Source organism: Oryx dammah, unplaced genomic scaffold (genome assembly GCF_014754425.2).
Source record: "Oryx dammah isolate SB20612 unplaced genomic scaffold, SCBI_Odam_1.1 HiC_scaffold_2, whole genome shotgun sequence".
In the NCBI taxonomy this organism is placed as follows: domain Eukaryota; kingdom Metazoa; phylum Chordata; class Mammalia; order Artiodactyla; family Bovidae; genus Oryx; species Oryx dammah.
The window spans coordinates 90312918-90327096 of NW_024070186.1; the positions used below are offsets into that span (position 1 = coordinate 90312918).

General features: G+C 37.1%; 2 protein-coding genes across 2 annotated transcripts in view; one reads left to right on the plus strand and one right to left on the minus strand.

Moving 5' to 3' along the window:
• Positions 1 to 14179, plus strand: part of IQCB1 (IQ motif containing B1) — a 159195-nt gene that overhangs the window by 86590 nt on the left and 58426 nt on the right. The window lies entirely within an intron of this gene.
• The window catches only part of EAF2 (ELL associated factor 2), a 46657-nt gene that overhangs the window by 17409 nt on the left and 15069 nt on the right, over positions 1 to 14179 (minus strand). The window contains exons 3-4 of the mRNA XM_040250769.1: positions 9197 to 9333; positions 7038 to 7183 (exon numbers count right to left, since the gene is read on the minus strand). Of these exons, the coding sequence (XP_040106703.1) occupies positions 7038 to 7183; positions 9197 to 9333 (283 nt within the window). The remainder of the gene's footprint in view (positions 1 to 7037; positions 7184 to 9196; positions 9334 to 14179) is intronic.

Below are 14179 nucleotides of genomic sequence, written 5' to 3' on the forward strand. Positions count from 1 at the left end.
TTGAAGGTCCTCCTTGGTACAATAAGTTATGAAAAAGAAATAAGAACCAACAGATTGGAAAGGTAGAGGTAAAATTGTCATTATTCACAATAACATGACTGTAAACGTAGAAAATCTTAAGGTACCTTCAAAAAAGGCTCAAGAATGAGTTTAGCAAGGTTAAATATAACAAGGACCATATACAAAAATCAATTTCATTCCAATCCCAAAGAAAGGCATGCCAAAGAATGTTTAAACTAACACAGAATTGCCCTCATTTCACATGCTAGCAAAGTAATGCTCTAAATTCTCCAAGCTAGGCTTCAACAGTACATGAACCAAGAACTTCCAGATATTCAAGCTGGATTTAGAAGAGGCAGAGGAACCAGAGACCAAACTTCCAAGATTTGTTGGATCATAGAAAAAGCAACAGAATTCCAGAAAAATATCTACTTCTGTTTCACTGACTATGCTAAAGCCTTTGAATGTGTGGATCACAACAAACTGAGGAAGATTCTTCAAGAGGTGAGAATACCAGGCCACTTTACTTGCCACCTAAGAAACCTGTTTGCAGGTCAAGAAGCAACAGTTAGAACTGGAAATAGAACAACAGACTGGTTCCAAATTGGGATAGGAGTATGTCAAGGCTGTATATTGTCACCCTGCTTATTTAACTTATATGCAGAGTACATCATGCAAAATGCCGGGCTGGATGAAGAAGCAGCTGGCATCAAGACTGCAAGGAGAAATATAAATAACCTCAAATATGCAGATGACACCACCCTCATGGCAGAAAGCGAAGAGGCACTAAAGAGCCTCTTGATGAAAGTGAAACAGAAGAGTGAAAAAGCTGGCTTAAAACTCAACATTAAAAAAACTAAGATCATGGCATCTGGTCTCATCACTTCACAGCAAATAGAGGGGGAAACAAAGGAAATAGTGAGAGAGACTTTATTTTGGGGGCCCCAAAATCACTGCAGATGGTGACTGTAGCCATGAAATTAAAAGACAGTTGCTCCTTGGAAGAAAAACTATGAAAAACCTAGACAGCATATTAAAAAGCAGAGACATCACTTTGCCAACAAAGGTCCATCTAGTCAAAGGTATGATTTTTCCAGTAGTCATGTATGGATGTGAGTGTTGGACCATAAAGAAGGCTGAGTGTTGAAGAATTGATGCTTTTGAACCATGGTGTTGGAGAAGACTCTTGAAAGTCTCTTGGACTGCAAGGAGATCCAACCAGTCCATCCTAAAGGAAATCAATCCTGAATATTCATTGGAAAGACTGGTGCTAAAGCTGAAACTCCAATACTTTGGCCACCTAATGTGAAGAGCCAACTCATTAGAAAAGACCCTGATGCTGGGAAAGATTGAAAGCAGGAGAAGGGGATGACAGAGGATGAGATGGTTGGATGGCATTGCCAACTCAATGGATGTGAGTTTGTACAAGCTCCAGGAGATGGTGAAAGATAGGGAAGCCTGGAGTGCCGTAGTCCATGGGGTCGCAGTCAGACATGACTGAGTGACTACACAACAACATAGATAATTTTGACAAAATATTTGAAGGACCTGTATGCTGAAAACCATAAAACATTTGTAAGATAAATTAAATATATAAATAAATGGAGAGAGACACTGTGAGGGAAAAAAAACTGTCCATATACACATGGGTCTATTTCTGAACTTTTATTCTAACACATAGATCTATTTGTTTATATTTATGCCAACACCATACTGTCTTGTTCAGTTCAGTTCAGTTCAGTCACTCAGTCGTGTCTGACTCTTTGCAACCCCATGAATCGCAGCAGGCCTCCCTGTCCCTCACCAACTCCCAGAGTTCACTCAGACTCATGTCCATCGAGTCAGGGATATCATCCAGCCATCTCATCCTCTGTTGTCCCCTTCTCCTCCTGCCCCCAATCCCTCCCAGCATCAGTCTTTTCCAATGAGTCAATTCTTCGCATGAGGTGGCCAAAGTATTGGAGTTTCAGCATCATTCCTTCCAAAGAACACCCAGGGCTGATCTTTAGAATGGACTGGTTGGATCTCCTTGCAGTCCAAGGGACTCTCAAGAGTCTTCTCCAACACCATAGTTCAAAATCATCAATTCTTCGGTGCTCAGCTTTCTTCACAGTCCAACTCTCACATTCATACATGACCACTGGAAAAACCATAGCCTTGACTAGACGGACCTTTGTTGGCAAAGTAATGTCTCTGTTTTTTAATATGCTATCTAGGTTGGTCATAACTTTTCTTCCAAGGAGTAAGCGTCTTTTAATTTCATGGCTGCAGTCACCATCTGCAGTGATTTTGAAGCCCAGAAAAATAAAGTCTGATACTGTTTCCACTGTTTCCCCATCTATTTCCCATGAAGTGATGGGACCAGATGCCGTGATCTTCGTTTTCTGAAAGTTGAGTGTTAAGCCAACTTTTTCACTCTCCACTTTCACTTTCATCAAAAGGCTTTTTAGTTCCTCTTCACTTTCTACCATAAGGGCAGTGTCATCTGCATTGTCTTGTTAGCTTTATAATAATTTTGAAATCAGGAAGTTTTAGTCTTACATCTTGTTCTTCTCTTACAAAGTTGTTTTGGGTATTCTAGGACTCTTCCATTTTGCACAAGAATTTTAGAATTAGCTTCTCAATTTCTTACAAAGCTTGTTGAAATTTGCATCGGGATTGCACTGAATTGTTTGCCATTTCCTTCTCCAGGGAATCTTCCCAATCCAGGGATCAAACCCACGTCTCTACATTGACAGGTGGACTCTTTACCACTGAGCCACTAGGCTCAATAATATATCTATATATTATATGCATACATCATGCATATTATCTAAATATATATATTATATATACATGTACATACATACATTATATATTATATAGATAATAATGTGTATATATCTATATGTATATTATATATCTATATATACAGATATGTATATATATAATGGAATATTGCTCATCTATAAAAAAAGAATGAAATAATGCCATTTGCAGTGATATGGATGGACCCAGTGATTTAAGTTAGAAAAAGACAAATACCATATTATATCATTACACATGGAATATAAAATATGATAAAATGAGCTTGCCTATAAAACAGATACAGACTCATAGAGAATAGACTTGTTGCCAAGGTAGAGTGTGGGAGAGGGATGGATTGGGAGTTTGGGATTACCAAATGCAAACTATTATATATCATATATATATGTGTAACTGAATTGCTTTGCTGTACACCAGAAACTAACACAACACTGTAAATCAACTATATTTCAATCAAATAAAATTTTAAAAGAGACCCAATGAGATACCACTATGCATCTTATTAAAATGAATTCAAGCATTGATATAGATTAGAAAAATGTAAAATCATACAACCACTTTGGAAAACAATTTGGTAGTTGCTTATAGAGTTAAATATACACCTACCATATAATCCAGCTATTTCACTTGTTGTTGCTGTTGTTCAGTCGCCCAGTCGTGTCTGACTCTTTGCAATCCCATGAACTGCAACACGCCAGGTCTCACTGTTCCTCACCATCTCCTTAAGTTTGCCCAAGTTCATGTCCATCACATTGGTGACATTTACCAGCCATGTCATCCTCTGAAGCCCTCTTTTCCTTCCCCTCAATTTTTCCCAGTATCAGGGACTTCTCCAATGAGTCGGCTGTTCATATCAGATGATCAAAATACTGGAGCTTCAGCTTCAGCATCAGTCCTTCGAGTATTCAGGTCTGATTTCCCTCAAGATTGACTGCTTTGATATCCTTGCAATTCAAGGAGCTCTCAGGAGTCTTCTCTAGCACCATAGTTTGAAGGCATCAATTCTTTGGCCTTCTTTATGGTCCAAATTTCACAACTGTACATGACCACCAGGAAGATCATAGCCTTGACTATACAGACCTTTGTTGGCAGAGTAATGTCTCTGCTTTTCAACATACTGTCTAGGTTTGTCATAGCCTTCCAGCCAAGAAGAAACTGTCCTCTGATTTAATGGATGCAGTCACCATCCGCAGTGATTTTAGAGCCCAAGAAGAGGAAATCTGTTGCGATACGTCCACCTTTTCCACTTCTATCTGTCATGAAGTAATGGGGCCAGATGCCACAATCTTTTTTTTAATATTTAGTTTTAAGCTGGCTCTGTCACTCTCCTCCTTCACCCTCATCAAGAGGCTCTTTAGTTCCTCTTTGCTTTCTGCCATTAGAGTGGTATCATCTGCATATCTGAAGTTGTTGATGTTTCTCCCACCTATCTTGATTCCAATAGTAACTCATCCAGCCCAGATGTTGTGCTCAGTGTATAGGTTAAACAAACAGGTGACAGCAGACAGCCCTGTTGTACTCCTTTCTCAATCTTTAACCAATCAGTTGCTCCATAAGAAGTCGCTCAATCATGTCCGACTCTTTGTGACCCCATGGACTGTGGCCTACCAGGCTCCTCTGTCCATGGGATTTCCCAGGCAATAGTACTGGAGTGGATTGCCATTTCCTTCTCCAGAGGATCTTCCCAACCCAGGGATTGAACCCGGGTCTCCCACATTGTAGACAGATGCTTTACCGTCTGAGCCACCAGGGAAGCCCAATTGTTTCATACAGGGTTCTAACTGTTGCTTCTTGACCCACATAGTTTCTTAGGAGACAGGTAAGATTGTCTGGTATTTCCCATCTCTTTAAGAGCTTTCCATAGTTTTTAATGATCCACACAGTCAAAGGCTTTAGCGCAGTCCATGAAACAGAGATAGATGTTTTTCTGGAATCCCCTTGCTTTCTCTATGACCCAGCAAATGTTGGCAATTTGATCTCTGGTTTCTCTGCCTTTTCTAAACCCAACTTGGACATCTGGAAGTTCTTGGTTCATGTAATTCTGAAGCATAGCATGCAAGACTTTAAGCATGACTTTACTAGCATGGTAGATGAGTGCAACTATCCACTGGTTAGCACATTCTTTAGTACTACCCTTCTTGGGAATTGGAATGAGGACTGACCTTTTCCAGTCCTGTGGCCACTGTGTGGTCTTCCAGATTTACTGACATATTGGATGCAACACCCTGATGGCATCATCCTTTAGGGTTTTAAATAGCTCTACTGGAATTCCATCAAACCCACTAGCTTTATTAACAGTAATGCTTCCTAAGGTTCATTTGACTTTGCACTCTAGAATGTCTGGCTCTGGGTGATTGACCACACCATTGTAGTAATCCAGTTCTTTAAGATATTTTTTGTACAGTTCCTCATGTATTCTTTCCATCTCTTCTTGATCTCTTCAGTGTCTACTAGCTTTCTACCATTTCTGTCATTATTGTGCCCATAAGGCCTTCTTGTCTCTCCGTGCTATTTTTTGGAACTCTGTGTTTAGTTGGATGTACCTTTTCCTTTCTCCCTTGCTTTTTGCTTCTCTTCTTTCTTCAGCTATTTGTAAAGATAGCCTCAGATAACCACTTTGCCTTCTTGCTTTTCTTTCTCTTTAGAATGGTTTTGTTTGCTGCCTCTTGTACAATATTACAGACCTCTGTCCATAGTTCTTCAGGCATAGTTAACTAGATTGAATCCCTTGAATCTATTCATTACTTCCAGTGCATATTTCACTTCTACATATTTAGTCAAGATAAAACATTTGTCTTTTCAATGATTAATATGTGATATTCATAAGAGTTTTATTTGTAAAAACCAAAAACTGGAAGCAACTCAAATGTCCATCAAGTTGAGCAGATAAGCAATTGTTGTCTGTCCATAAAGAAGACCACTACTCAGCAGTAAAAAAAGGATTGAACTATTTATACATGCTTCAATAATGGATGATTATCAAAATACTTATGCTTAGTGCAAAAATCTAGACATAAAAAAAGAGGACATACTATATGATTCCACTGATATAAATGTCTAAAATAAACAAACTAATGATAGTGACATAAAGCAGATCAGTACTTACCTAGGAATGGATGGGGTGGGGAGGACTGGCAGAGCGGTCTTGCAAATTACCAGGCAGAAACTTTTTAGAGTGATAAATAAGTTCATTATCCTGGTTGTGGTTGTAACTTCAGGATGTACAAATATCAAAACCTAACAGACTGTAGTTTAAATACCTGAAGATTTTGTATCAGATATACCTCAATAGAGCTGTTAAAACATGTACAAACACATGCACAAGTGATACTACATGGCTTCTGAGCCTGTGTAATTAAAAAGATAAAGATTTCACCTCCACGCTGTCCTTTCTCCTTTCACTCTCTGTCTCTCGACACTTATTCTTAGAACCTAGCCACTAGGTTGTGAGGAAACCTAGGCCACCTGGAAAGGCTACGTGTACTCTAACCATTAGAACAACAAGAGTTCTGAGATTATATTTTCTTTATTGTTTGTAAAGTGAACACTAATATATTAGGGATCTAATACTATACTGGGCTTAGAAGGGGGCAAGAGGAAACAGAACGTGATATATAAGTTATGAAGGCTAAGTGTAGAAGCAAATAAACTTCGGTGATCAGGATCTTGCTCCTACCACATTTAATTACAATAACACAGACACCCAAACTGCAGCTAGAAAAGAAATAGATATATAAGTTTCCTTACTTTCAAAGGGACTGTGCTTTCCTAGAAACACCTTCCTGCTGAGAAGTGAGCAGCAATTCAGAAGAACTTGCCTGCTGCTTTGGCTTCCTACATCTCCTCATTTCACTATTGGTTTGGTGACATCTTAGACATCTATAGTCTGGCTATACATAAAAAAACTTCAACAGGAAGATGCTGTGAAGACCTGAATTTGAATCATCATAACTGTCAAAGAGAAGAAAACTCCAATTATACGTATTTAAACTTGTTCCTCTGAATAACAAATAATAAATACTTGTTCCTCTGAATAATAAAAAATGTAAACTCTGTTATATATAGGCTCATGTACATAAAATTACTAAACCATGTTCTTCCCCTAGAAAAACCCATAATTAAAAACATGCTTTTAGAATTTTATGGTTTGCTTGTCAATTAAAATGAAAGATTTCACTTAACATTTATTAATAATTTCTTGTAAAGGGACATTACATACACATAGACTTTACCTCTTTCAATATCATCCATCGGAGATGCTGGGGACATCTTGTCTTCGGATGGAGAATGTTTTATAAGATTGGGAGTCCTAGCTGAATTTCGCATTTGTTGCTGCTGCTGTTCTATTCGATACTGAATTTTACTGCTTCCTTCAAACCTGCCATTAAGAATAGCAAAAGGTCAAAACCAGTATGATGATTGCAATATAACAACAATTTCAACTTACAAAGCTGCTAAAACTGACAGCTTGTTCTTTATTCTAGAGATCTTTAAAATGACATTCAAAGATTAAAGCATTAATTCATTCATTACGTAACAAATGTTTATTGAGCCCTGCTATATACATGGCATACACACAAATGTGACTAAAAACAAAACCACTGCTCCAAGTTGAAGAGATAAGACATACACAAATGACTGAAATAAAATGAAATTATACATAAGTATACAAGAGGTACAATATATTCCCTAAATTCTGAAACTTTCATCCTGTTAAAATTAAATCACTCCCACATTTTTCATTTAAAACATTAAGCTGCTAAGTCGCTTCAGTCATGTCCGACTCTGTGAGACCCCACAGACAGCAGCCCACCAGGCTCCCCAGTCCCTGGGATTCTCCAGGCAAGAACACTGGAGTGGGTTGCCATTTCCTTCTCCAATGCACGAAAGTGAAAAGTGAAAGTGAAGTCGCTCAGTCATGTCTGACCCTCAGTGACCCCATGGACTGCAGCCTTCTAGGCTCCTCCATCCATGGGATTTTCCAGGCAAGAGTACTGGAGTGGGGTGCCATTGCCTTCTTCTAAAACATTAAGACATGTTACTAAAGAAGATTCGTATACTCTCGTTTCAATACTTTTAAGAAAAGAGTATGTATAAATAACACAGTTATGCTTGACTTTGCTGCTCCCATTTCCAGTCACCAAATCCTGCTAGTTCTTCCTTCACAAAGTATTTGAAACTTCGCTTTAATCTTCATTCCTACTCTCAAGAATCATGGTTTATGCATTTTTCTGTTTCCCACATGGTTTCATTTAAATTGATTTGCTTGGGATATTTACATTTCAAAACAAGAATGTAAGCATGTCGATCCCTGGTTAAAAAAACTTTAATGCAGTATATAACCACCACCAATAAGACACTGTACTAATTTCATGGTTGGTATTGAAAGCATTAGCTCACCTAACTCTAGCTTCTTCCAGCCTCATTCCCCATTTCTAATATTGGTACACAAGCAAAGAAACAAATTTCTGCTCTATTCAAGCAAGTCTTATTCATAGGTTCCAAATAAGTCAGATAAATTCCTACCTTGTTTATGTCCTCATGTTCTCTCTGATAATTAAATCAGTATCTTCTAAACTTTTCTATCAGTAAAAATCATCTGAGAGGAGAGGATAATTAAAAAAAAAAAAGCTTCCTAGGCTCCTTCCCTGATCAGTTGAGTTTGGGAACTCACATGTTTAACAAACACACAAAGGTAATTCTTATCACCAAATATGTTTGGGGAAAACAGTTCTAAATCTTATCTTCCTTTTAAGGTACATCAATAAGAGCTCCCTTAATGCTCTGGTGAACCATAACTTCTCCCTTCTTTTAATTCCTAGAACAAGTTTTGTCTATACTATTAATATTTTTATGGCTTTTAGAGCACAGCCCTTTATGCTACATGTTAATTAATCTACTGCCTATCCCCCTTCCCCAAAATCTGAGATGGTTATACTCTCTTTCTGACTTTTTTAGTGCAATTATATGTTAACCCAATTAAAATATAGAAGTTTTGAGGTTACTATTTGTATTGGAAATTCTCCCTTTTCTTGCTTAATGTTTTCTAGGTGCTTGATAAAATTTTACCAACAATAACGATATTATTTGGAGAGTGCATAATGACTCCTTTCAGTCCAGTTCTACAAACATATCTACAACAGAATAAAGATATAACTACATATAAGAAAACACTTAGAAACAAAAGAAGCTTTTATATATCATAGGGAGAAATGGTAAAAGCCTCTGGCTAAAGGATCTTCATCAAATTTAAACTTGCAAAAAAATCAAAACATCTTGCACTACATAGAAAAATCCTTATATAATAATGTGACTTAATCCAATAAGTTTTTTCATTGACTTTTTCTTAGCAATTTATGTTGATAAAATATTTATTTCATTAACCACATACCTTGTTTTTTTTACAGTGATGTTGCTGCTGAGTTTTTCTAGACGACATTCCCCAGTATCATGGTTAATAATCAAAATGCATTCTTTTAAGTAAGGTTTCTTTGAACCTTTGAAAACAGTTACTGGTGCAGTTGAACCCTGTTTAAAAAGTTTATTATTATTAAAAATTTTCATGGAAATTCAGTTGAAAGAGACTGAGATCTTCACTTCTCTGGTACCTCAGCTGGTAAAGAATCCGCCTGCAATGCAGAAGACCTGGGTTTGATCCCTAGGTTGGGAAGATCCCCTGGAAAAGGGAACAGCCCCACTCCAGTATTCTGGCCTGGAGAATTCCATGGACTCTATAGTCCATGGGACTGCAGAGTCAGACACGACTCAGCAACTTTCACTTGAGATCTTCTGTCTTTCTCTATCTATTTTGTACTTCAAGTCACCTAAGTTAACTACCTAAATTTACTACTCTGGCAATAAGGACTATAGTAAAAAAACACAGATGAAGAGAGACTGAGATCTCAAAATTTCTGTCATTAGGAAAGAGACTAGAGGAAGTAGTTGCGCTAAGCCAGTAAAGATTTATTTCATAAATCTTTGTAGATTTGGTCTACAACAGGCAATTGGTATTCAATTCTAATACAGCTAATATACTTTACAATAAGGGGACAAAAGTTCTGAATTATATTTCCTACTTCTCCTCTTCTTCCTTCTTTAATTTGTCAAATCTTAAATCTTATTAAAGGGGTGCTCCTCTATGCAGATTAAGTAAAATGAATGTATCAAGAAACACGTTACATTAAACCAACTGATTAATTTTAGCACCCTTAAAAGTGGGCCAAGAAGACATTATATGCCTCATGATGTAATATAAAAGAAAGTACAAGGCACCATCTACAAAGCATTCTTGCCTGGAAAAAAAAAAAACACCTTACAAAGAATCTAACTCTCATCAAGCCTTTAAAAATAACTACCAGCTTATAGGAAACATGAGGAGAGAGAAACAAGTTACATAATACCAGACAGAAGTTATCTGAAATCTAGAATGTGGGTATATCCTCTAAGACAATTAATCTGGTTTCTCCAGCAAATTGATGTCATAATAGAGGTCAGGGAATTTTACAGAATAAAAGAGACATAAGAAACATAATATCAGAATGCAATATAGGAATATAAAATAGGTAAACAATAAGGACCTACTCTATAGCAAAGGGAAATATGCTCGATATCTTATAATAACTTATAATGGAAAAAATCTGAAAATATAGATAGATATATATAATGGAATTACTTTGATATATACTTGAACTAACACAACCTTGTAAATTAATGATACCTCAATAAAAAATAAATGAATACATAATATGCTATATAAGGATTTTACATGGATTCCTAGGGAGAAAAGTTGAAAAAAGACATTTTTGAAAACATCATGAAAACATAAATATGGACCAGGTCTTATAATTAATTTTATGGTAAGTGATGGTTAGCATGGTCCTTAAGTGAAAGTAAAAATATCCTTATCAGTTAAGGATGTATACATAAGCATTTGTGAATATCTGGGATTGCTTTTAAAATATGACAGGAAAAAAAAGTGGTAGGAGACTATATTAAAAACAGCAAAATGGTGATAATTCTTGAAACTCAATAAGTACATAGGAGTTCATTATACTATTCTATTTTCCATAATAAAAAGTTAAAGAACCCTGGCTCACTCCTAATAACCCACATTTACCGACATGCTCCTCTTCTATCTTTTGTTCCCACTTTCCCCAACCCTGAAGGAATTTTATGTTTCTCATTCTCTTATTTTATCCCACATATATGTATCCCTAAACAATATATTGTTATAATTGCTTGGTTTTGAACTTTATAGAAGTACATTTAATTTTTACAGCACTAATTATAATAATTTTGTCAAACACGATAGTAATATTAGATCAAGTTAGAACAAGGTGATTTCTAAAACTCTGCAGCCCCATGGACTGTAGCCCACCAGGCTCCTCTGTCTATGGAATTTTCCAGGCAAGAATACTGGAGCAGGTTGCTATTTTCTACTCCAGGGGATCTTCTCCACCCAGGGATTGAACTCCTGCATTGTAGGCAGATTCTTTACCACTAGCTGCATTGTAGGTGGATTCTTTACCACCAGAGCCACCTGGAAAGCCCCCATAAAAGATTAAAGTGAAGTGCTGCTCAGTCCTGTCAGACTCTTTGGGACCCCATGGACTGTAGCCCGCCAGGCCCCTCTGTCAATGGGATTCTTCAGGGAAGAATACTGGTGTGGGTAGCCATTCCCTTCTCCAGGGGACCTTTCTGACCTAGGGATCAAACCCAGGTCTCCTGCATGCAGGCAGACTCTTTACCATCTGAGCCACCAGAAAGGTTAAAAAGGCATATCATATTTTAAAAGTTAACAATTATTAGAGATTGTACACATGACCACAAGGAGGAGTATGAGATAAATTTTGTAACTGCGGCTGCCAAACAAAAGGGCTAGATTAGAGACATCTGAAAGGTTGGGAGAGAAGATGATGAAGCCAAAAGAAAGACAGAAATTTTTCTAAGACAAAATAATCTATAGGAAGTTAAGCATCCACAGCATAGAAGAGGACACATCTGGAGTGGTCTATAAGAAAGAGTGAGATGCGGATCACTCAGGAGAAGCCCTGGTAAGGTACAGAGCCAGAAGCATGATCTTAACAAATATACTTGCTTGGCTGGTAAATATATTTTTTAGATGTCTTCACTGAAAACAAGTGAGTAAGATACCCCCAAATAGCAACCCAAGGGCTCCATGTTACATTTAAGAGATTCACGTAATATATCCTCCTTAAAAATACTTGTATTCTTACTTAGAAAACATTTTAAAATACAATACTTTATTGTTACTCTGAGTTTCTGAAGAAGGAAGACTAATTATAATTTTTTTATTGCTCCAATTATTTACAGTAACAAGATCTGAACAGATACTCAATGAATGCTCATATGAATAATATGAACATTTTTTATTATAAATAAAAGTTAAACAGGTTGTTCACAATCCCTATGCATGCCTTCTATACTCTGAACAATTTAAAAAAATATATTTATTTATTTATTTGGCTGTGTTGGGCCTTAGTTGTGGCATGCAGGTTCAGTTACCCAGTAACATCTGGGATCCTAGATCCCCGACCAGGGATCAAACCCATGTCCCCTGCATTGCAAGGTAGATTCTCAACCATCAGATCACTAGGAAGACTACAAACAAGTTTTTTAATTAAACATTTTTACTCACTAAACTGAGCACCACTTTTATTTTAAACTTCAATTTCTGAACTTACTTCAGGTCCCAAGAAAGGGGTATTAAACTACTAAGGTGCCAGGAAACTCCTAAGCATATGAACTCTCTTTGCTTCTGAATCACTGCTGAACACATCCTACCACCTCATGTTTCCTGCTATAACCTGACTTCAGAATGCAATTATCAGCTCACCTAGATTACTGCTATCCTCCTTCCTTCTTTCCTTCTAGTTTTGTTTTCCATCTGCTGATAGGCAAATCTGAGCATGTTGGATTGTGTATAACAGGAAAGGAAAGGAATCAGTAATGGAGTGGAAGAGCACAATAGTACTCCCAAAGTAACATGAGGAAAAACAAAGAAAAAAAGAAAAAAGATGAGCTGCTTCATAAAACTATTAACAAAAAGAGAAAACAAATTAAAAGTTGGCTTAAAGCTCAACATTCAGAAAACGAAGATCATGGCATCTGGTCCCATCACTTCATGGGAAATAGATGGGGAAACAGTGGAAACAGTGTCAGACTTTATTTTTTTGGGCTCCAAAATCACTGCAGAGGGTGACTGCAGCCATGAAATTAAAAGACACTTACTCCTTGGAAGGAAAGTTATGACCAACCTAGATAGCATATTGAAAAGCAGAGACATTACTTTCCCAACAAAGGTCCATCTACTCAAGGCTATGGTTTTTCCAGTAGTCATGTATGGATGTAAGAGTTGGACTGTGAAGAAAGCTGAGAGCCGAAGAATTCATGCTTTTGAACTGTGGTGTTGGAGAAGACTCTTGAGAGTCCCTTGGACTGCAAGGAGATCCAACCAGTCTATTCTGAAGGAGATCAACCCTGGGATTTCTTTGGAAGGAATGATGCAAAAGCTGAAGCTCCAGTACTTTGGCCACCTCATGCGAAGAGTTGACTCATTGGAAAAGACTGATGCTGGGAGGGATTGGGGGCAGGAGGAGAAGGGGACAACAGAGGATGAGATGGCTGGATGGCATCACAGACTTGATGGATGTGAGTTTGAGTGAACTCCAGGAGTTGGTGATGGACAGGGAGACCTGGCATGCTGCGATTTATGGGGTTGCAAAGAGTCAGACATGACTAAGCGACTGAACTGAACTGAACTGAATATATATACATATCCATATGTCTGATGGCTACATGCCTTTGACTCTGTTGGTCAAAGTCCCTTCCGAGATGAATATAGTCTGATTCTTTGCTTTAAGTTTACATAGCTCACTTGGGAAAGCAGCCCACCACATTCTTGGGACTTTAGCTTATTTTAGGACTAGAGCCCTATTTTAATGTTCTATTACAATTATACTTTAAAATGAAGTATATCTTTTATCATTGTATAATAAACCTTAATCAAGTATATCAGCTTTGAACTAAATGTGGATAGAATTCTCCTAATAAAAATAGAAAGTGCAAATTAGGTTTAAAACTGAAACACAGAATATTCCATTAATAAAAGGTATACTTAAAAATGTAAGTAAATAAAAGACACTAAGATTCCATGAACATGCAAATAAAAAGAAAGCAAAGGTGGCAAAATTAATATTAAAGAAGGTGGTATTTAAGCTTAAAATCACAAAAACAAGGTAAAAAGGTTTATTATACAATGATAAAAGATATACTTCATTTTAAAGTATAATTGTAATAGGACATTAAAATAGGGCTCTAGTCCTAAAATAAGCTAAAGTCCCAAGAATGTGGT